At 40.9% G+C, this 24485-nt stretch overlaps 1 protein-coding gene across 2 annotated transcripts in view; it reads left to right on the top strand.

Moving 5' to 3' along the window:
* CAMKK1 (calcium/calmodulin dependent protein kinase kinase 1) overlaps positions 1-23632 on the top strand; it is a 141777-nt gene extending 118145 nt beyond the window's left edge. Inside the window, exons 13-17 of one of the 2 annotated variants that reach the window (XM_087957834.1) lie at positions 7133-7220; positions 10565-10693; positions 12107-12210; positions 15693-15740; positions 22849-23632. In XM_087957834.1, the coding sequence (XP_087813960.1) occupies positions 7133-7220; positions 10565-10693; positions 12107-12210; positions 15693-15740; positions 22849-22921 (442 nt within the window). In that variant the 3' untranslated portion in view covers positions 22922-23632. The remainder of the gene's footprint in view (positions 1-7132; positions 7221-10564; positions 10694-12106; positions 12211-15692; positions 15741-22848) is intronic. The other variant, XM_026672430.2, reaches the window with a different exon arrangement.
* The last annotated feature ends 853 nt before the right edge of the window (positions 23633-24485 follow it).

Below are 24485 nucleotides of genomic sequence, written 5' to 3'. Positions count from 1 at the left end.
CTCTACCACAGCAGCAAAGAATTTCTGAGCTACTTCCATTAATTAAATCCTTTATTTCTAATTGAAATATAAAAATGATATCATACCATTTTAAGGAGGATGGGGGGGAGGAGGGTGGGGGCGGAGTATAGTGTGTGAAAGAATGTTCCCATGAAAAGCCATTAAAGATATATATGTGTGTGTGTGTCTATGTCTGTGTGTGTCTGTGTGTACGTACACACACACACACACATACTTTGAGTTATTAACTGATATCATAAACCATTTAAAGCTAAGGGTGCTCTGCCATCCTCCCCCACAACCACTATTAGCACTCTTAACCGCCTGTGTGGGTGATCATTATAATACAGTAGGCTGGAAAACGATTGTTAGATTCATGCATATTCTGAAGCAGGGGGTGGTTTGGCAAATTTCAGAGCATCCGTGCAGAAACGTGGGAAAAGTGCAACCATCCTTCCAAAAGGAATAATTAGACTTCTAGAACACCTTCTCTTTCTGCTTTCTTGAAGAATCCAATGTGGGGCAACAAGTATTGTCTTCATTCTAATAAGTTCATCATCTCATAGCATCACCAGGAAGTCTATTCAGAGTGAGGGGGATGCTTTCTGTATTTGCCATAGCTCCTGTATTTTTTCCAAATACAGTGTAAAACCTTGGCTCCTCTATCACTTGTCTGAATGATATTTTTTGCCTGTATGACCAGTCTTAAAAATAGGAATAATTACCTATAGTATTAGTTACAGCCCCATAAGATTTGCTTTCCTTTTTTTCGTGTATTTCAAAACTGATTTTTCTTGTTATTCTGATGTTTTAACTGTGTTCACTGCCCAGAGCTCAAAGAGATGGGCATCAATATAAATGAAATAAATAAATGGGGAATGCAAGTATTCAGAAGTAGGACCTCAGAGATATGGAAAATAATTACTTTATTGGTTGTAGTGGGGTGGGCAATGAGGTTCAGTTAAGGGGGGAAATAGAACTTAGGGATTTTGGCATGCAATTTTTGGTTCTGGCTATGCAATATACAATATACTTGAACTCTAACGAATATATATTTCTCAAACAAACGGAGTTAAGGATTTTTTTTTATTTTGAGGCTTAGGTTGTGGCCAGTCTGACAATAAGGAAAGAGTGAAGAATCTGATTTGTTACATTCACAAAATGCTTTTAACTAGGCCAGCTAGAGGTCCAGATGTTGACCATTTTATTAATTCAGTTAAATATTTAGTTCTTATTTTAACTTTTATGGCAGAGGCATCTGCCATATGGTTTATGTGTACTTAAATAATTTATATCGCCACCCATCTTGCAACACTGAGTCTGGGTGAAATACAAAGATTAAAATTTAGCAATTAAAACAATAATCCATGACACTCTGAATAAATAACACCTTATAGTCACACACACAAAAACCTTCAACAAAGCGCTAGCCTAACCTTCTAACCTAATAGCATGGGCACCCGTCATGACACAAATGTTTAACAGAATAACAGAGCTAGAAGGGACCTTGGTGGTCTTCTAGTCCAACCGCCTGCCTAGGCAAGAAACTTTACACCACTTCAGACGAATGGTTGCCCAATCTCTTCATAAAAGCCTCCAGTGTTGGAGCATTTATAACTTCTGGAGGCAAGTTGTTCCACTGATTAATTGTTCTAACTGTCGGGAAATGTCTCCTTAGTTCTAGGTTGCTTCTCTCCTTGATTAGTTTCCACCTATTGCTTCTTGTCCTGCCCTCAGGTGCTTTGGATAATAGCTTGACTCCCTCTTCTTTGTGGCAGCCCCTGAGATGTTGGAACACTGCTATCATAATATCTATATTATTTCATATAGATTCTACCTAGAGTCTCTTTAATATAATTTTAATACAACATTTGCAGCACAATGATAAACCTATATAGTAATCTATTTTCATTGTATCAGCTGGCCAGCCATGTCCTCCTCCAAGAGACTCCATTTTATTCCTCTCAATCTTTTGCTACGTTTGCTAGCCAGGGAGCATACTTAATTTTTATCAACTGTTCGAAAGTTCCTTCCCTGTTGTTTTTAATTTTAAGATGGTACCTCTTTAAGCTTGAAACTTGCCTGACACCACCATGGACGACTGATTATGATTGCATCCATGTTGTTCCTTAACAATTAATGAGCTAGATCTTCTCTAGAATCTCTCCCCAATCTGACCTAAACCGTCTTCCAGCCATGTACCTACTGATAAATAGGTGACTGAATCCAACCACTTGTTACTGGTCATCCTCTTTTTCTCTTTCCATCCATCTTTGTCAGCACTGTGGACTTCTCCAAAGAGATAGTAGGTCCATACTGTGCGTAGGTAGAATTCCATAAATAAGAGCACCTAAACATGGATAATTAAGGAGTTCTCAAATGTAGGGGGGAAATAATGTGTAGGCTTCTCCAGCATCAAGTTTGCCATTTACCATATTTTAGGCATTTTGCCCACCTTCTCCCCACACTATCACATATTTGGGTTTATTAGTCAGCTTCTGAGTGCCACTTCTTATCTGCCTCCATAACAAGAGATTTAAGTTTTAATGAGCTGATTGTATTTTTTTTTCCACTGATGAACCTTGTCCTTCTCTTCACTATCTCCTGCAGCATTAACTCTCGCTGTGTGACATACCTACCACTCTGTGATCTAGTCTTTCCTAAAAGGTTTTTTTGCTCATTAATGTACTAGAAAGACAAAGGGGATAGTCTACGGATTCTGTATTTAAATGAAGCCAATTAAGTAAGAAAGAACTAGAAAAATGATGGAGGAAAGAGAACCTTAAATTAAGAAGCCACAGAATTGGTTGCACCTCAGATTTTCTATGGACTTGGTGCTGTTTGGAAGTTGGAAATGTTTTGCCATACTGCATCCAGTTTTGGTCACCACATTATAAAAAAGATGTTGAGACTCTAGAAAAAGTGCAGAGAAGAGCAACCACGATGATTAGGGGACTGGAGACTAAGGCATATGAAGAACGGTTACAGGAACTGGACTTGGCTAGTCTAGTAAAGAGAAGGACCAGGGGATACAAGATAGCAGTCTTCAAATATTTAAGGGGCTGCCACAGAGAGGAAGGGGTCAAAGTATTTTCTAAAGCGCCTGTAGGCCAGACAAGGAATAATGGATGGAAACTGAACAAGGAGAGATTTAACCTGGAAATAAGGAGAAACTTTCTGACAGTGAGAACAATCAACCAATGGAACAGAAGTTGCCCTCGGAAGTTGTGGGAGTGCCATCACTGGAGGCTTTCAAGAAGAGATTGGACTGCCATTTGTCAGAAATGGTGTAGGGTCTCCGCTTGGCGGGGGGATTGGACTAGATGACCTATAAGGTCCCTTCCAACTCTGATTATCTGTTATCATATCACTTTCTACTCAATCCATACAAGAGACAGAGTGGGGGAGGGAGGGAGGGGGAAGGAGAGGGAGAAGCAGTAGGTGGGAAATTATCAAGGAGAAATCCAACTTACACATAAGGAGAAGTTTCCGGACTGGCATGGCTTTTTTTCAGAAGTTGTGAGTGCTTCCTCGGTGGAGATTTTCAAGAAGAGATTGGACAACGATTTGTCCAGAATGGTATAGGGGCTCCTGCTGGAGCAGGGGTTGGACTAGAGGATCTCTGAGATCCGTTCCAACTCTGTTATTCTTAAAACGTTAACAATTTGGCTCAAAAAGTAATCCTGTTTGATAATCTTCTACCCCAAGGAAGCTGATCAAAATATTTTTAGTACATGAGACTTAGAATCTCATAAGCATTTCTCCCCCTTAGCTGCAAAATATAACAAAATATGTTGTAAAGCTAAGCATTCCTGCTCTTTTATATCACCTAAATTCTATGCAACTGCATAGATCAGCCTGTCTTACCATGCTAATCTCTGTGTATGCTTTAGCTCAGCGACAGAGAATGTGTTTGCCTAGAAGAAGATCAGAGGAAACCTTGGAGAGACATTTTAATGATCTGGCAGTAGATGAACCAATGATTGAACTTTTTGGCTTAATTGGATCAAGGTTATCCTATCATGAGGCAGAGTTCAAATAAATTCTCCCAGGTCACTTATGTCCTATAGACTAGCCAAGATAATTGGTGGAAGTATATTCTTCCTATCTAGCGAGTGGAACAGAGATAAAGTCCTAGGCTAGCCTCAGAAAACTCATAACACACTAAGCCACTATCAATGAGTCAATAAATAACTAACCAAACAAAATTAAAACCAACAAAGCTTAGCATGGTATGTGGATGCAGCCATTAGGTCCTTAATGGATTGGGTTAAGTGTTTATTAATTTACTGTATATCCCATCTTTGTTATTTTTACAAATAACTCAGTTTTCAATATATCCAATACAGTTTCTTCCTATTTTTCCCACAACAATAATCCTGTGAGATGGGTTAGGCTAAAAAGAAAATGACTAAGTAGCTGGCTCTCATGGTTAAAGCAGAACTTGTACTCATGGTCTCCTGCTTTCTAACCTGGTGCCTTAACCTCTAGACTAAACTAGCTCTGGTTTTGTAAAAATATAGCTTGCCAGTTCCATTAATATGTGTAACCAATCTGTTGTCTTAGTTGTCTGATGGTTCGGGTAGCACATAATAATCCTAATTGAATTACAAAAATCATCATTGGATTGGGGGATATCTTAGAACAAAGGAACCAAAATAAAACTCCCATTTGGCACTGCTAATATCTAAGATGTGCCCTTAGAACTCCAATTGGATCCAGTAAGTTCTGTCCATAGCATGTTTCTACCTGGGGCTCCAGCCTTACAGATCGACAACCTTACAGATGCATAACTACAAACCCCCAAATCAAAAAGCTTACTTAGCTCAATGCAAGCCATGATTGATGTCTGAACTGAAGCCAGCTCAAATAGAAACCATCAGCAGAATTCAGTAGCTTTGGATTCCTGGTTTATAGAAATATCGCCCACAAATAGGGTCATGTTCTTCATTCTTCCATCACCTCCCCCTTCCTTCCCTCTGCCCAGTTATCTTTGATAAACAACAGAGCGCTAGAGGAACTCATCCATGTTTATGCTTAAATTTATGGGCTGGGGTTTTTTTTTGCGCAATAACAGCCGCTTTCAAAGTGGTTATGATAAAATAATAAAGGATTACAACAACACAATCAGTTACTAGGGACATAATGAGTCTGGCAAAATTTCTGAACCTAATTTTGGGAGGGGAAAAGACACAAGACTCCTAGTTTCCGGGGGGCGGGGGGGAAGAAAACCCTAAATAGTAACAGAGTCCGTCTAGTGAATCCGCAAAAAGTGGGAGAAGATTCCATTCCTGACATCAGTTTGGCCTTTACTGGCAGAGATGGAATATTGGAAGATCCTTGACCAGCTGCTACATCTCTGCCTTGCTACTCTCTCTTGCTGGCTCACTTCCTGGATTTCTACGTTCTGTTATTGGTTAATTGAAGCAGCCTTCCCCAGCCTGGTGTTGTGGACCAGATATGTTGGACTACAACTTTCATAATTCCTAGTCACTTTTGGGGTGGGGTGGGGATGGCAGAAAGCTGTTTGGGAGAGTCCTGTTTGGGAGAGATGGTATTCAGAAGGTTCTGACCAGTTCTGGAGAACCGGTAGCAGAAATGTTGGGTAGTTTGGAGGACCGGCAAATACCACCTCTGACTGGCTCCGCCCCCATCTATTCTCTGCCTCCCAAGTCCCAGCTGATCGGCTGGGTCTTCTTTGGTTGCCCTGCTCAGGAGAATGGAGCTGGAAAGCAGGTTAGTAGGGTGGTAGGGAATGGGATTTTGCAGTAACCTTCTCCTGCCATGCCCACCAAGCCACGCCCACCAAGCCACGCCCACAGAACCAGTAGTAAAAAAAAATTGAATCCCACCACTGGTCCTTTCCTATGTAAGCAATAACACTTAGACTTATATACCACTTCACACTGCTTTACAGCCCTCTCTAAGCAGTTTACAGAGTCAGCCTATTGCCCCCAACAATCTGGGTCCTCATTTTAGCCACCTCGGAAGGATGGAAGGCTGAGTAAACCTTGAGCCTAGTGAGATTCGAACTGCCTAATTGCAGTCAGCCAGCAGTCAGCAGAAGTAGCCTGCAGTAAGGCACTCTAATCTGCGTTCTATCCACTGTGCCACCGCGGCTTTTGAGGGGATACCTCAACCCATTTTTGTCTTTTTTTAGGGAAGAATATACTCATACCGGTAGTCCTCAACTTGCAACAGTTCATTTAGTGACCGTTCAAAGTTATAACAGAACTGAAACAAGTGACTTACGGCCATCACACTTACAACCCCCCCCCATGGCCACATGATCAGAATTCAGATGCTTGGCAACCGGCATGCATTTATGACGGGTTGTACTGTCCTGGGGTCATCTGATCACCTTTTGCAAGCTTCTGACCAGCAAAGTCAATGGGGAAGCCAGATTCACTTAACAACTATGATACTAACTTAACAACTGCAATGATTCACTTAATAACTGTGGCAAGAAAGGTTAACGGGCAAAATTCACAACAGCTGTCAGACTTAGCAACAGAAATTTTGGGCTTACTTGTCGTAAATCAAGGACTACCTGTATTAGAATTCCGCACCTGTTGGAAAGCAAGCTGGTTCATGTTCCACTCCAGTTGAAATGGCAAGATGTGGGGAGGGGAAGAGATTACATGCAAAGCGGTGGTGGGATTCACATTTTTTTACTATCGATTCTGTGGGTGGTATGGCTTGGTGGGCATGGCAGGGGAAGGTTACTGCAAAATCCCATTCCCTCCCCATTCCACTAACCTGCTTTCCAGCTCCGTTCTCCTGTGCAGCACAACCAAAGAAGACCCAACCAATAAGTTGGGGCTCGGGAGGCAGAGAATAGATGGGGGGGCAGTCAGAGGTGCTGGTTCTCTGAACTATTTGCTGGTTTGCTGAACTACTCAAAATTTCCGCTACTGGTTCTCCAGAGCTAGTTAGAACCTGCTGAATACCACCTCTGATGCAAAGCCTCATCTACTATAGGATTTTGAAATGTAAACAGTGGTGCTTGGACAAGGAGTAAGGTTGATAAGCTGTGGTTTATAACTGGGAGTTGAAGCCCACATATTTTAAAAGATGCTAAGGTTAAAAAAAAAACTATCCTAAACAAATATTTTATATTTGCTTCCACAAGGATCAAGACCAGTGAGGAACTAAAAGATCTGATTCTGAAGATGCTGGAAAAGAACCCTGAATTAAGGATAACTGTTCCTGAAATTAAAGTAAGCAATTATGAGCTTTAGTGGATAGTTGAAAATGTTGCTTCCTCTGAGCTATTCCCTTTCACAGTCATTAAATAAATGGGTCTTATATAGTATTCTTATCAGTTATGTGCTGCTAAACTAGCTTTCCCCAATCTGGTGTGTACAAGATGTGCTAGACTAAAATTTCCTAGGGTAAAATAACTCCGAGAATTTCCAGCTGCTGAGAATTTTAGGAGCTGTAATTCAACACATCTAGAGAATATTGGAGAACAGCATATTAAACTTCGAAATGTAAATGTAAGGGTTTATATAGTAACTCTGCATGTGTATGTGCTACTAAAAGCCACAGCACATAGCATCCACATCAGTGGTGAGATTCAAATATTTTTACTACTGCTTCTGTGGGTGTGGCTTGGTGGGCGTGGCATGGCTTTGTGGGCATGGCAGGGGAAGGATACTGTAAAATCCCCATTCCCTTCCCACCCCACTAACCTGCTTTCCAGCTCCATTCTCCTGTGCAGGGCAACCAAAGAAGACCCAGCCAATCAGCTGGAACTCGGGAGGCAGAGAATAGATGGGGGCGGGGCCAGTCAGAGGTAGCATTTGCCTGTTCTCCGAACTACTAAAAATTTCCCCTACCGGTTCTCCAGAGCTGGTCAGAACCTGCTGAACAACACCTCTGATCCACATGCAGGTAGTCCTCGACTTACGACCACAATTGAGCCTAAAATTTATGTGGCTAAGCAAGACAGTTAAGTGAGCATTGCCCCATGTTATGATCTTTCTTGCCACAGTTGTTAAATGAATTTCTACAGTTGTGAAGTGAATCTGGCTTCCTCATTGACTTTGCTTATCAGAAAGTTGCAAAAGGTAATCACATGACCTCCGGACACTGCAACCGCCATATATTTGAACCAATTACTATCTGAATTTTGATCATGTGACCATGGGGTTGTTGCGATGGTCGTAAGTTTGAAAAACTGTCATAAATCCCTTTTTTCAGTGTCGTCGTAACTTCGAACAGTCACTAAATGAATGGTTATAAGTGAAGGACTACCTGTATTACAGATCAGCACAATTCAGTCCTACAAATTAAACCATGCTCTCTTCTGATTGCTTAAGATCAGCTTTCAAAATGGAGTGAGCTTTAACAAAAGATAATTTGTGCATGGAAATGCAGTCTTTAGAAATTCAGACAAACTTGCTAAAAGTAATTATTACTGAACTGCTAACCTGAAATAATCATCTCATCAAATTAAAAAAAAAAAAGAAGGATCTGGATTCTGCTTCATAGTTCTCATCATAGTTGGCTAGAGAGTAATAATGTGTTAAAACTTGAAAGTATATTAGTATTTATTTGATTTGTCAATCACTTACAAGATACAGGTATAAGAATAAATATAGTTTTGAATACATGAGATAGATACTTATAAGAAAAATAAAAAACAATAGGACAGGGACAGTAGGCACGATTGGTGCGCTTATGCACGCCCCCTACAGACCTCTTAGGAAAGGGGTGAGGTCAATAGTAGACAGTCTAAGGTTAAAGTTTTTGGGGTTTGGGGAAGAAACCACAGAGTCAGGTAGAGTATTCCAAACATTAACCACTCTGTTGCTGAAGTCGTATTTTCTGCAGTCAGGTTTGGTGCGGTTAACCTTGAGTTTGTATCTATTGTGTGCTCTTGTATTGTTATGATTGAAGCTGAAGTATTCATTGACAGGTAGGACATTGCCATGTATGATTTTATACACTAAGATCGGACCGAAGGCGGCGTAGTTCTAGGTTTTCTAGGTCTAGAATTTCGAGTCTGGTGGCATAAGGTATTCTGCAATGAGTAGTGAAGTGGAGAACTCTTCTTGTGAAATATTTCTGGACTTTTTCAATTGTGTTAATATCAGATACATGATATGGGTTCCAGACTGATGAGCTGTATTCAAGTATAGGTCAAGCAAATGTTTTGTATGCTCTAGTTAGTAGTGTGATATTACCAGAGAAGAAGCTACATGGGATTAGATTAACAACTCTTAATGCCTTTTTGGCTATGTAGTTACAGTGGGCTCTAGCACTTAGATCATTAGAGATGAGCATTCCAAGGTCCTTGACAAAGTTTGGATCCTCAGCAAGGTCTTGACTATTTAGCCTGTATTTTATTTTCTGGTTTTTTTCTGCCAATATGTAAGACAGAGCATTTATTTGTTGAGATTTGAAGTTGCCATTTGATTGACCATTCTGATACATAGTCAAGGTCTTTTTGGAGGGTAGTAGTATTATCTGTGGTGTTGAATAGCTTTACATCATCAGCGAAGAGAACTCAGTTGCTCTTAATATGATCACAGAGGTCATTTATGTAGAGTATGAAGAGAGTTGGTCCTAAAACACTGTCTTGGGGGACACCACTATTGACAGGTACAGAATTTGATAGGACGCTCCCAATTTTGACCATTTGTTGTCTGTTTGACAGGAATGCTTCTATCCTGTTATGTAGATGTCCAGAGATACCGTAAGATTTTAGTTCTAGGAGTAGTTTGTCGTGTACCACTGAATCAAAGGCTTTACAGAAGTCTATGTAGATTGCGTCTATTGCTTTGCCCTGAAAGCTTTGCTATTCTAAGCCATTTGCTAGAACAAGAAGAATGACAATTACCACCTTATATTAACAGGTGATTTTATGGCTCCTTTAAATAAAAGTCTAAGAATTGCCCTCTCTTATTTCTTTTTCCATTCTGTCCTTTCTAATCAACATCCAGTTAAATGGACTAACATAATCAAGCTCAGCCATGAATTTATTGGTTGATTTTTGACAAGCCTGTCTTTTGTAGGTTCGGGTATAACCGCTTTGGAGCCATAATTCTGGTTTGTTTAAAAGTAGTTTTTTCAAAGAGTGGGCTATGATCCCAGAGAGATCCCAGAGCAACAAATGGAAGTTTGTGAGAGATGTGACCCTGGCTGGTTTTTTCCAAGCCTGATGCAAAAGTATGCAAGTGTAAAACAGCGGGACAATTCCAGAACTCTTCATGAAGTTTTGTTTTGTTTTGATGTAGGCTTTCATAGCCAGTTTCTGCTGGGAAGTATTGGGCTTCAGGGTTTGGATGACATCAGATTTCCTGAAATTTCACAGACAACTGTGGCTGACATCTTGGACTGGTGTTTTTGTTTTTTGTTTAATATATTACCTTGCCTTTCAAAGGATGGATAACTTTGCCTGGAAGGTTTTGTGTTCTTTTTAAACCGCAGCAGCTATTTCTTAGGGCTATATCCAAATACAAGCTGGCTACAACCTTTCATTAATTCTGTACAAAGAAAGAGTCATCTGAAGGAGAGCTGATGAGTCATCATGCATTCTGGTTATGTTTCTATGCAGGAACATCCATGGGTCACAAAGTATGGCAAGCACCCTCTTCCTTTAGAGGAAGACCATTGCACCATAGTAGAAGTAACTGAAGAAGAAGTGAAGAACTCAGTCAAGACAATTCCTAGTTTACCTGCAGTGGTAAGTATTAATACCGGTAGTTGCACTATTAAAAGTTTCTCTTCTCACTCTTTGTATTTGTAGTTGATGGAGCGCAGCACAGAGCTAGGTGGGTTAGTTTATCTTCCTTTTGCTCAAAGTCAGTTTGGAATACAGGCTGTCCTCAAATTACAACCACAATTGAGCCAGGGGTGGGCTTCAAAAATTTTAGCAAGGGGTTTCTGCCCAGTTGCTGGGTGGGCGTGGCCTAGTCGGCCTCCTGCACCACGGTGGGAAGGGCGTTTTTGCTCTCCTCAGGCTCCAGCGGGTTTCCTCAAGCCTCTGGGAGAGCGAAAACAGCCTCCCTGGGCTACGGAGGCTCAGATAACAGATAATTAGAGTTGGAAGGGACCTTATAGGTCATCTAGTCCAACCCCCGTCCAAGCGGGAGACCCTACTACACCATTTCTGATAAATGGCAGTCCAATCTCTTGAAAGTGTCAAGTGATGGCGCTCCCACAACTTCTGAGGGAAAGCTGTTCCATGGATTGATTGTTCTCACTGTCAGAGAGTTTCTCCTTATTTCCAGGTTAAATCTCCTTGTTTGTTTCTGGCTCTCTGGAAGCCGGAAACAGGCCTGCTTCCGGCCTTCCCGAACTTCCAGGAGGCCCATTTTTCACCCAAGTCTCCGCCTGTGCCCTGCACTTACCTGCATCCAAAACGGGCCTTGTGGGGACTCCTGGGAGGGGAGGGGTGGGTGAGGCCATCCAGGAGTGGCATTTGGGGGTTCTCTGAACTGCACAGAATCTTAGCTGGGGGCTCTCCCCAACCCCTGCGGACCCCTAGCAGCCCACCCCTGAATTGAGCCCAGTATTTATGTTGCTAAGTGAGAAATTTGTTGAGTTTTACCCCATTTTAGGACTTTTCTTGCCACAGTTGTTAAGTGAATCCCTGCAGTTTTCTTAGTAACATGATTGTTAAGTGAATCTGGCTTCCCCATTGATTTTACTTGTCAGAAGGTCGCAAAAGGGGATTACATGACTCCAGGGGGCTGCAACAGTCATAAGTATGAACCAGTTGCCAAGCATCTGAATTTGGTTCACATGGTGATGGGGATCCTGCAAAGGTTGTAACTGTGAAAAACAGTCATAGGTCACTTTTTTCAGTGCCATTGCAACTTTGTACGGTCACTAAATGAACTGTTGTAAGTCAAGGACTACCTGTAATGTAGCTCCCTGATAGCCATTGTTTTTGGATAGACTAGGTTTAAACCAAGCCTTGTTTTAAGGTGAAATCAAAGGAGCAGTTTATAACTTTCGTTTTGAGTAATTTGAAGCAATTTCAACCAGTTTGAAGTAATTTGCAGGAGTAAAAATCCAGGCTAAAATGATTCAAAGTGACATCATTTTTTCAGCTGCATCACTTCTGATTCTTCTCTTTCTTCACACTTTCAAGATTTTAGTGAAGGCCATGCTGAGGAAACGATCATTTGCCAACCCATATGAGACCCAAACGAGGCGAGAAGAACGGTCTATGTCAGCTCCAGGGGACTTACTAATGTATGTGATTTTATACCCATTCTTAATACTTGCATTTTCAAGTTAAACATGTCAATTTCTTGCATGTTCATAGCACAATTTATCAGCACTTGCATGTTCAAGTTAGACATGATAAAGGAAGAAGAAATGAAGCTAAATTTGGTGCTGACACCAAGTCCCAAATGATCAGAAATTGCATACCTAGCACTGATGGTGTTACCTAGTTTGGGAATGAGACGTCTGCAAGAAAAAACTAAGAGCATCAAGGTCCCATAGTTGAACCCCAAGCTATAGATATTCTCTTCTATCAGAACTGCATATTAATATAGTGGGAAATAGCAATCTTCTCTTTAAATAATGGCTCATATTTCTAGGAAAGCAGACAGCCATAGCATTAATTTAACATTCTTTAGAAATGAAAAAAGGAAATAAAACAATATTAGAGTTTGCTGCCATTCAGAACAAATCCTGTCCAACTTGTAATTAATTTTGTTGAACACCTTCAGTAAAAAAAAAAGGTAAAGACGTCACTTGTCAATTTAATTTATGGTAAATATTTTTTGGTGCATACTGGAAATAGAGCCATGATAAAAGCCATCTTTGCAGCCAAGCCATTATTTAGCAATTTGTCCAAGGATAAAAACAAAACAAAACAAAGCCCTCTAACTTCATCCTAGATTCAGGATTTATTTATTGTTTTTATAAAAAATGGTTGAAATGAAAAAGACCTTCATCATGTAATAAAATGACTGTTATGTGGAGGAAGCACAGATGTGTTTTCTGCTATTCTAGGGCAGTGTTTCTCAAATTTGGCATTTTTAAGACATGTGGACTTCAACTCCCAGAATTTCTCAGCCAACATTGCATATATACAAATGTATTACCAAACATTTCTCTGCAGAGCAGGGCAAGAGCTAAGCAGAGCTAAGGAAGTTAAGCATCCAGGAACAGTCTGAAAAGAAAGATTTGTTTAAAAGTGGAAGAGATTTTTCAAAGAATAGTTGCCATTATTGTATTATACAGTTACCTACACAACACTATCAACATATGAGGTCTGAAATAATAACCCAAGACCTGTTTCTGCTGCTCCGTGTTTATAATTTAAACTTGGGTGGTGGTGAAGAAAAGTTAGTGAAGGAAACCAAGAATAATAAAAGGATAAAAACAAATAGCCCAGTTTGTTTAATTAGATTTCATTCTGAAAACAAACAAGGGATTAAAGCAGAGGTTCCTGTCACTTCTGTTTTGGCAAGAGCAAAATATGGAAGTGTGATGTGGATTTCCAAGCAGTATTAAGAGCTAAGCAGAAAAAGTCTCAACGAATAATGAAGAGAAAATAGGCAAGTATTTTTTTTCTTGGAGAGAGTTATAAGCATAAAGTAGTTTCCTAGAAGACACACACACACACACCAAAAAAAATCTGTTTTAAAGATGCATCACTCTAAGTTTTATGGTAAGAGGGCAACAATATAAATAACACCCATGGATTCAGTAATGGCAGAATTATTAAAATGAGTGGATCAGTGGCACACTGGGAAAGTATTAAAGGCCTCCAAAGTGATCAAGAAGAAAGGACAACTTTCTTCGGACTACAATAGGAGGTCTGCAGAGGGATGATGGCTTTGAGGAACCATTAGAGTGATAGTTACAGCTCTATTGTTCCACCCAAATGTTCAAGGCAGACCGAGCTAAAATTGCCTTGAGTCTCTTTTTAATAGAATTCTAGTAATGTGAATAATATGAACTAAGTTTATTTGTTTTCAAATCCCCAGTTGAACTTCCCTGCCTCCCCCTCCCCAATCCAATTTGGGTTGAAGAGGCTTTGAAGTATGTGAAAATTAACATTTGTTGCTAGTTGGAAGATGGATGATAGCTTTCATGTACCTCTAACAGGAAATGAAGAGAAGAAGTAATTAGAAAAGCTTTCCAATTTTCACAATTTGTTTAATTAGACAGCATGAAAAAAGTACTCTTTTTTCCTCTCCTTAGATTGCTTAAAGCAATCTTTCCAGATGCATTGGATTTTAATTCACATAATTCCCTGTCAGATTGTGCCTTTTAGGCTTAACACTATTTTAAATTTTGCATTGAGAGTTTAGACAACTGAGGTCATATTCTTTGATACAAGTGACAAATCAGAATTTCCCTGAAAACCAATACCTTGTTTTCAAGATATAAAAGCAATTTAAAATCATATTCCCTGGAGAAGAAATCAAAGAAAGGATAAGTTTTCTGTTCCGATTTATATACTTAGCCAACTTCCTCTATGATTCAGTTTCCTCACAAGCAGGTTTTATGGTATTCAGAAGGGTTCTAGCATATCTGGGATCCACATATTTTATGAAGACTAATCTCCATTATAAGTAAGATTTCCCTTTTAAATTCCCAACCATGTGAAATTAACGATGAATGGAATGTGCAGCCCTCTGATGTTGCTGAACTACAGTTCCAAGCAGACTCATCCAGCATTATTAATGGTGAGGAGTGCTGGGAATTGTAGTTTAACAACAAATGGAGTTTTATGTATTTTCTACCTATTTGACTTGATACTTTGTAATAATCAGCCTAATTGGTGCTTCTTTAGTAAATTATGGTTTAAATAATCATGGTTTATCTTATCAGAAATGCAACTACAGCTGCTAATCCTGGAAACTCCATTTACTCATCATAATGAATAAGCCCTCCAAAACTCACAGGGTTCTAAGTAACAGTTAAGATGTTAGTCTAGTAATAGGGTATCAAACTCGTGATGTCATGATGCTGTCACGTGATGTTTTGCAACGTTTTTCCCATTCGCGGAGCTGGGGTGGGTGTGGCCTGCATGTGGCATTTCCGACCCCTGGGCCACCAGTTTGACACCCCTGGTCTAGGAGCATGAAAAGCCAAGTTCTAATCCACCTACAGCCATGAAAGCTTTGAGGACCTCCACTTTCAATCCAATCTACCTTAGAATGTTATTGTTGTGGAAAAATACAAGTAATATACACTACTTTGAGCGTCTGAAAGAAAGAGGGAATATAAGTGAGTCAAGCCAAAATAAATCAACCTCAGCCAGTGGCAAGCAGCAAATTTCAGGAATTAATTTTGCCTCTTTGAAGGAATTATTTTTTTGGTCTTCCCATTATTCCAAAGTGCTGTCTAAATTCTCAAAAGGCAACTGGACTTTGTTTTTCCTTGAAGACATTTTGCTTCTCATCCAAGAAGCATCTTCCGTTCTGACTGAATGGTGGGGAATGGAAAGAGTTATAATCAATTCTTTTCAAGGAAAAACAAAGTCCAGCTGCCTTTTAAAAAAGAACCTTTGGGACAGCTATGACCTGAATGACTGAGAATCTCCATAGATGTTTATCTAAACTCTAGGCTCTGTGTCTCATTCCCATGAAAATTGTTTGATGTTTTGTTTTGTTTGGCTCTGCTGCATTTTGACATCCAGCTTTCTTGCATGCAGTCTCATTATTTGATTGTTTTGTCCCCTTCTCTTTCATTTTGCTCTTTGCTTCCAGGCACAATTTTCAGTTAAGCCCCTCTGTGTATTTGCATCCAGCTTTAAGGTAACTTCATGTCTGTGTTCCTCCCACTTGTGCAATGAAATCCTTTATTCCCCACCTCATCCCTCCCTCCAGTGATTTGTGGTGCTGTATGTATTATAACAAGTTACTTACTTCTAGAGCTGAGTGAGCATGTGCTTCCCCATGTGGCCTTTAATGGGCATTCACAAGAGTCCTCCATTGTCATTTCCGTTCCCTTTTCTTTTCTTCTTTCTTAAAAAAAACACGGTGGCACCATTGATCACTGGGACTTGCAATTCTGTTCTTATGATCAGTGTTTCTCAACCTTGACACCCTTAAGATACTGTATGTGGACTTCAACACCCAGAATTCCCCAAACAGCACTCTGTGAGTTGAAGTCCACATATCTTGAAATTGCTAAGGATGTGGAACACTGCTCCAGAGCTAAACAGGAGGTGACAGCAATGGTGCCGTGGAGCTTATTCTACCAAGAATAGCACACAATGAAGGAGATGTCATGGGTGTTTAAAGATCCCTTCTTTTGGACAGGCTGTCCAATCGAAGACTGGCTTTAAAAGAAAATGGTGGAATGAGGTCTTTGAATAGGGTCACCCACAGTTGCCACCTAGACAGCAACAGTGGACATCTCACAGTTCCTCCTTGTTCATAGAATCATGGGGCTGGAAGAGATCTTGGAGGTCTTCTACCCAAGAGTGGAATCTTTTTATATCATCCCAAATGAATGTCCAACCTTTTCTTGAAAACCTCCAGCAATGGATCACTCACAACTCTGGGAGGCAAGCTGTTCCATTGCTAGTTGCTCTCACTGTTAGGAAATTTATCTTTAGTTCTAGGTAGGATCTCTCTTTTTATGAGCTTCCACCTGTTGCTTCTTGTCCTGCTCTCAGGTGCTTTGGAGAACAAGTCAACCCTCTCTGTGACTGCCCCTCTAGTACTGGAAGACAAGTATTACGTCACACCTAATCCTTCTTTTCATTGGGCTGGACCTACCTAGTTCCCTTAAGCATTCACGATACAGTTTAATCTCCAGACCTCTTACCATCTTTCTTCTCTGCATACTTTCTAGGGTTTCAGCATCTTTTTTAAATCACGACAACCAAAACTTCCGAGGGTGGTCTCACCAAGACAGTATACATATAGTGGTACTAATACTTCACATGATCTCGATGCTATCCCTCTGTTGATGCAGTTTAGGATTGCACTGGCTTTTTTTGTGGCACACTTCTGACTCATACTGTACTTGTGGTGGACCACAAGGACTCCTAGATCCCTCTATTGTTCAGCCAGGTGTTCTATTCCCATAGAAGTTGGTTTTTCCTGCCTAAGTGCAGGACTTTTCTTTTCTCACCACTGAACTGCATTTTATTGCATTTTCTGGCTCTTGAATCTATCTTCCAAAGTGTCTGTCTTCCCTCCAGCTTGGTGTCATGTGAAAATGTGATGAGTTCCCCTCATCTAGATCATTTATGAAGATATTGAAGAGCACTTGCCCCAAGGCAGAAGTTTGAGATACCCCACTACATGCTTCTTTCCATATCAGTGTTGTTCTTTTGAGGACTACAGTGTGGTTGGTCAGCCAATTGTGAATCCATTTGGTGGTAGCATTGTCTGTCCCACATGTTCTGTCTTATAAATCTACTGCTTGTTTATCTTTTCTAGTATTTTCCAGATATTGATGTCAAGCTGATTGGGTTGTAGTTTCCAGTTCCCCTTTTTTTCCCCTTTTTTGAAAATTGGAACTACTTCAGCTATTTTCTAGTCCTCTGACATTTCCCCCCCATACTCAGAGCAGGAGCTCTGAAAGATTTTATTCAGTGGTTTCAGGATAACATCTGCAAGCTCCTTCAAAACCCTGGGATATCATATAACCCATCTGGTCCTGGAGATTTGTTTCCATCTTAAGTGGAAAGGTGTTTCTAACTCTCTTTCTTTTGCCTATTTTGACCTGTTTTCCTTTCTGTCTCCCACAGTGCTATTTTTGATAAGTTGGACTATTTTTTTTCCTTTTGCTTGCAAAGAAGGAATTACAGTTCTGCTTTCTTTTTGCTTGCCAGGTTCTCCCATTAGCGGACCTATCGTTTCCCAGACTTTCTTAATAGTCCTTACTGATTGAAACTTTTTCTGGGAACCTTGCAGATTTGAGCTGTTTGCTGATATTCTGTCCTAGTTATGAGCCCCTCTTTCCATTTTTTTATACTTGTCCTTTTTGTCCCTCAGTTTGTCAGTGAGCTCTTTACGCAACCGTGCTGATTTCATCTGGGGACTTTCTTTTTCTTTCTCTGTAGTATTGTGTTTGATTGAGGTTTAATAATCTCATTTCTATAGTTTCCCGAGCATCTTAATTTGCTTTTCCCTTTAAGATTTCCATCCATGGAATCCTTCCTAATTTCTCTCATAGTTGGTTGTACTCAACTCTCTTGAAGTCTAGAACTCTAGTTTGACTTTTTTTTTCAATTGCCCGTGTCTGCATTATGTTGAATTCTAGTATGACATGGTCAATCTAGGTTCCTTTGAGCTCTGCTCCTTTGAATTGTACTATTTCATGTCTGGTGAAATAATAGTAATTGCCTGCATCTCTTCACTTAATTTACCACTTGCAAAGTTTATGCAAATTGACAGCTATTTAGATATGCATATTTTATGCCAACTGGCAGCAGCTGCCTTTTTTTAGGCAGTGATGGGCTTTTCTGCCTGAGATAGAAGGCAACTCTCTTCCACGTATCTCTTGGATTATTCAAGCAGACCAAACCATCTGTTCACAGTGATGCCCTGAGAACTCTAAAAAACGTTTGAACTATCGTGGTGGTAAAAGATATCCCCCTATCTACATGTGAACTACATTCTCTACCAAACCTAGTAAGACTTAACCAACCACCCAATACATGTGAACTGCTTAAAGTGTCTTATTAGCAATCATTTCAAGCAAGCTGACCCTGAGTGGTGACAGGGGGGGAAAAGAAATGTTTGGCCCAGTAAACCAAACTGTTTCTATTCACTGGCTATACCTAAGAGATAGTATGGCTAGCATGCACACATAGCAGGATGAGATAAACAGAAGAAGGTCATCCGGATGGATTAATCAAAAGCATTGCAACATCCTGCTCTAATTTACACTGTGTCTACCTTTGACTTGCCTTTGCAATGCAGTAGCTAAAGGTAAATGAGGTGTGCTTCTACTTTTGTCTAGGGTTGCCCACCAAGCTGCCAATGCTTTGCTGGGATTTTGATATCTATTATTATATGCATGCTAATATATTTTGCACATTAACAAATCTTAAGCAAAAAAAGAAACCCAGTAGCCCAAGAAGAAGAAAAAACAGGGAAGATCTAGAAGTCCTAGAAAACTAGAATCTAATCTAGAAAGCTAGAACAGGGGGCTTCAAACTTGACAGCTTTAAGACTTGTGGACTTCAACTCCCAGAATTCCTCCTCCAGTCATGTTAGCTCAGGAATTCTGGGAGTTGAAGTCCACAAGTCTTAAACTTGCCAAGTTTGAAGACCTTTGAGCTAGAAGACCTCCAATGTCCCTTCCAGCTCTATTCTGATTGATTGGTTGATCTGTTTGGGAGCCATGTTGGCCCAGTAGTTAGAATGCAATATTGTTAACTCTGCCAACAGCCTGCATTTCGATCCTGACCGGCTCCACGTTGACTCTGACTCCTGTCCTTCTGAAGTTGGTAAAATGAGGACCCTGTTGGGGGAAATATGGTGACTCCTTAAAACACTTAGAGAGGGCTGTAAAACACTATAGAGTGGTATATAAGTAAGCGCTGTTGCTATCTACAACAAGGGTCTTCAACCTTGGCAACTTTAAGACTTGTGGACTTCAACTCCTAGAAAGCTGGCTGATGAATTCTGGGAGTTGAAGTCCACAAGTCTTAAAGTTGCCAAGGTTGGAGACCCCTGATCTACACCATACAATGTCAGGACTGTAACAGCCACTATGTAGGACAATACTTGCAGAGCGCACCCATGAACATCAACCGGCAGTCAGAAGACATGATGAAAACTCCTTAATGGTATTCTCTCAGTTTGGCCTGGTTCTGCAGAGCCGGTAGCAGCGATGAGCAGCAGAGAGCAAACTGGTTCTCTCCACCGCTCTGCTGTTGGGGCCCCCGCCCGCTCGGGCTCCCATACTCACTTTTATCCTTTGAATTTGAAGCGCAGCTGCACAGAAGAGTTCCGCGTGGCAGCTGCTGAAGCAACCGGCATCATGCAGGCTTGCAGGAGGTGAACTACTACGCCACTACGCCTGTGCAAACACCTCTATGCCTGCGCAAAGTGTGCATTTGGCACATGAGCGCACGCAAAGTGTGTGCACATGCACAAAGCACGTCCAGTAAGCCACACCCACTGAACTGGTGGAAAAAAATTTTGAATCCCACCACTGCCTTAATATCATAATACATGGAAGCTACCATTAGCCCTGAAACCAGGGGTGGGATTCTATCAGTTCGCACCTATTCGCTAGAACCGGTTGTTAACATTCTAAGCAGTTCAAATTACTGGCCTAATCCTGTAAGGAAGGCAGGAAGGAAACATTCTGGTGTTGCTTACAGAAACTGCCTCTCCATTAACCCTTATTACATTCTTGGCAGGACTAGACTGCCTGTTTCAGGAACGTCTCTGGAGTTTCCCCCCCCTCCTTTGCTGGTACTTTGCTTGTGTGGAGTGACCATTCAAAGTTACAATGGCACTGAAAAAAGTGACTTATGACCATTTTTCACACTTATGACTGTTGCAGCATCCCCACAGTCATGAGAGGCCAGGCGAGGAGATGCGTGCCTCGATGTGAGTGATGTTGAGTTGGTCACGCCCAGCCAATAACATGACCACCAAACCATGTCCACCCAGTCACATTATCACCAAGCCCCACCCACCACCTAACCCCCACCCACAGAACCAGTTGTTAAAAAATTTGAATCCCACCTCTGCCTGAAACCCAATTTCAAACCTACTAAAACTAGCAAGCTGAAGAGGTGATAGAGGGGGTAGTCCATCCTGGAATTGTGACTGTTAATGCTCTGTCTCACAGGTTGCTTGGCTGGTATGCAATTGGGTAACACTTTTCTGATCTTTCTGTCTGAGTCTATACATCATATAGGGAAGCTGATGGTCCCTGCCGTTACTTGTATCAGCCACTGTTTCCTCATCCTCTAACTACACGAGAGCACTTTCAGAGCTTGCTAGCTATCTGGTGCAAAGGCTGGGTTTATCACCCTCTGGCTGGAGAGAGTGTTGTTTAATAGAAATCAGTTCTTTCCTCGTATATTTCTTAGAAATGTAATGAAGAGCTAGGCCAGATGGAAAGGCCCAGTTAAACCAGCAACTTCAAATTCCAGAAAAATTAAAATAAAAACCCTTGTATGCCATGGCTTCTCCAAGATAGACTCCATCTGCAAACAGAGGTTCTCATTATAGCTGAACCATTAAGCAACTCTTAATGGATCCCTTGCCATCCCTTGTTATTTTCCATTCTCTTTTTTTAAAAAAAAAACATTGATGGAATTGAGGTGTTTCCATACCCCCCAGTCTATCAAGCTCACTGTTTTAATTCTGGATGTGTTGTTCTCACAACAAACTTGAGTTGGTCTGATAAAAATTGAGCAGCTGTATTTTCACTGTATGTTGCTGAACATACTTGGCATTTGTCATTATTACTTTTGTTTGTGTGTGTGGCTTGCTGTGTTGTTTGAATCCAAATCAGTTGACAATTTTATGGTTCAGCACATTATGTGAGTCCAAAAAAATTAATTATTTTGGTAACTGAATTAAATGTGTTATGTAAATACAGCAGGTAGCTGACTGACTCCTCAAATATTTTGGGCACAGCTGTTTTTTTCTATACGCAGAGAGGTCTGGGACTGAACATTAAGCCCCCATGATCCAAAGTATACGGGCCACTGTTGAGCATATCAATAAAGGAAGATTCTAGTCCTCTTGGTTTCAGATAACATTCTTTGCTGCACTTGTTGACACATACTTCTCCAAATGTAATTTTTTTGTTGTTTGTGAAACCAGTAAGACAGTTTTTCTCAACTTTAAGATGTGTTTGTTTCCAACTCCCACAATTCCTCAGCCAGCGATGCAGGTAGTCTTCCACTTAAGGCCACAACTGAGCCCAGAATTTATGTTGCTAAGTGAGAAATTTGTTAAGTGAGTTTTGCCCCCGTTTTTCACGACCTTTCTTGGCACTGTTGTTAAGCGAATCATTGCAGCTGTTAAGTTCGTAACATGGTTGTTAAGGGAATCTGGCTTCCCTATCGATTTTGCTTATCAGAAGGTCGCAAAAGGGGATCACATGACTGTTCTGACCAAACCAGGTTCCCAAAGAGCAAACACAGACAAAGGCAGCAGCCCCCACCTTTTAAGGTTTAATAACGAATTCTGTTCTGAAGGCTGCTTTCCGCTAATTAGCTCCAACAAGAAAGAGCCTTGCCAAGTTGTTTGTCATGGCTGCCAAAAACCCAGAGATAAGAACTAATTTACAAGATTCTCCAAACACGAACTAAGATGTCCACAAGTTGAGCTTCAGAGCTTCTTTGCTGTCTGCAAAGAACACTTTTCCAAACCTGGCTTTTATCCTCTTGAGGGAGGGGCCATTACCTTGCAGCCTTACTCCCAAGTTGCCTGTGCTGCTGTAATTGTTCTTTCCTCCGAGCAATCCTTCATGCACGTGCACTTGGCACAGGCTCCTCAGGAACCTCCTCATCCCTGCTGCCAGCCCCCACAATCTATGAAGGCAGCAGTCCACTCCCTGATGGTTCTGGCCCCTCATCCGAGTCCTCACTCTCCTCCACCATCTGCACCTGCTGCCGGCTAACCACAACAATGACCTTGGGATACTGCAGCCATCATGAATACATGCCAGTTTCCAACTGTTCGAATGTTGATCATGTGACCATGGGGATGTTGCCACAGTCATAAGTGTACAAAAATGGCCATAAGTCACTTTCCTCCGTAACTTTTAACAGTCACTAAATGAACCATTGTAAGTCGAGGACTACCTGTAATGTCTGTGAATCTGCAATTAACCTCTTGTGTGACACAAATAACTTAAAACAGGGAATATTGTGTACACTGCTTCTTGAATGTGTGATGAAATGTTCTTCCTCTTGATGATGTGTAGAAACCAAGGAAACCGGGAAGGGCTTAAAGACCCAGAACTGCCCGATGTGAATGAAGATGAGACCACCTCTTGAAACCCCTCGAATCACACAGACTGATCACCCAGCTAGAGCTGCTGCTGTAACTATTGTAATTGGTGGTGTTGTCCTGCACGCCATGCTGTTCTCATCAACTGGGGTTTGTGGTCTGTGGGAGAGAAAGAAGACACAAGTGCAATGCTAAGGACTAAAACAGCAAACCCCAACCCAAGAAACGGTACACCGGATAGCTAATTCTTCATACAACCTGCTGCCTGCATTTCCTTTTTTTTCACGAGATAGACATTTTGATGTCGTAAACTTGATATGTGCCTCTTCCAGCTGTGTTTCACATTGTGGTAATGTGTTTGCTGAATTTTGCTGAACGTTCCTTCCTTGCCAGGAACTGCTCGGTTAACAGTTCTGTTCCAGCTCTAATTTAGGCATGAGCTATTAAGCAATCGGATTGCAAGCCCAAGTTGTTATTCAACACAATAGAGACCTTTCACCTCTCTAACCGCTGGCTCAAGGGCGCCTGTAACTTTGGCTTGTTTTGAAATGCAACAACAATACAGTAGCCCTGTGGTAAGTATTCAACTCGTTTTGCTTGAGCATGTTTCTTTAGTTGTGCATGGCTGTATTTGTTGGAACACGCTAAAAACTAGAAAGGCTTCTGGATTTCTCCTCTTTTAGATATTTCCCCCAATTCTGAATTATCTGCTCATTTCCAGAAAGACATTCTAAATTAAGAGAGCTAAGATTACAGTTTCCCCTTGTCTTCTGCCTTCTTTTTGCACATGGAAAAGGGCTAAAGCTCAGTCGGAGGGTATAGTTTTCTGCATGCTTTTGGATCCAATTCCTGGATCCATCTTCTTATGGAACTGAGGAGGCCTCTTCTGTGAGATGATGAATGCTGCTGCTGGCCAGAACTGACAATATTCTGTTAGATGATTCATGGTTTGACTTCATATAAGTTAGCATCAGATATTCCTTCCGAATGATATCCAAAAAAGCAAAACTGACATTATGTAAGTAATGGCTATGCCATGTCAGAATTCTGCCCCTAGAAGATAGCTTTGGATTCCATGTTCTCATAGAACTGGGTATGTTTGGATTTTTGAGCTAACTTACTTCTGTGTCAGCCACTGCAAAAGAAAAACTGCAAAATTTCAATTTTTAAGTATAATTTTCAGGTTTGGGGGTTGAGGAAAAGGGTGGCTTTTTCCCATTTATTCCTGATTCTTCTTACCTCCCTCCATCTCAACTCAAAGCTCTTACGACAGATTTCACTGGCTGTCCTGTCAGTAAACTTCACCTTCATCTTTCTAGTCTAAATATTTAGAAGAAATTGTAGAGGGGGAAATGGGCCATAAGTTTATTTTGTGAAATTGTTTACCAGCGTACAGGAGCCTCATCATACAAAAAGAATCTTGATTCAGTCATACATGTAATCAGGATCAAAATTAATGGGATGTAGAGGGAGCATTTCCAACTGCACCACTGCACCAGTAGATCTGTTCTAGTGGCATAATTAATTGTAAAAATGCTCATTAAACCAGATTCGTTCATTCCTCTGGGTTGAAATAAACACACAGGATATGCAGTATATATAACATGCCAT

This window comes from Notechis scutatus, chromosome 1 (genome assembly GCF_049901735.1).
Source record: "Notechis scutatus isolate UNSWTSFEM ecotype Mainland chromosome 1, rNotScu1.2, whole genome shotgun sequence".
NCBI lineage: Eukaryota > Metazoa > Chordata > Lepidosauria > Squamata > Elapidae > Notechis > Notechis scutatus.
This window is presented reverse-complemented; position numbering and strand designations above follow the sequence as displayed.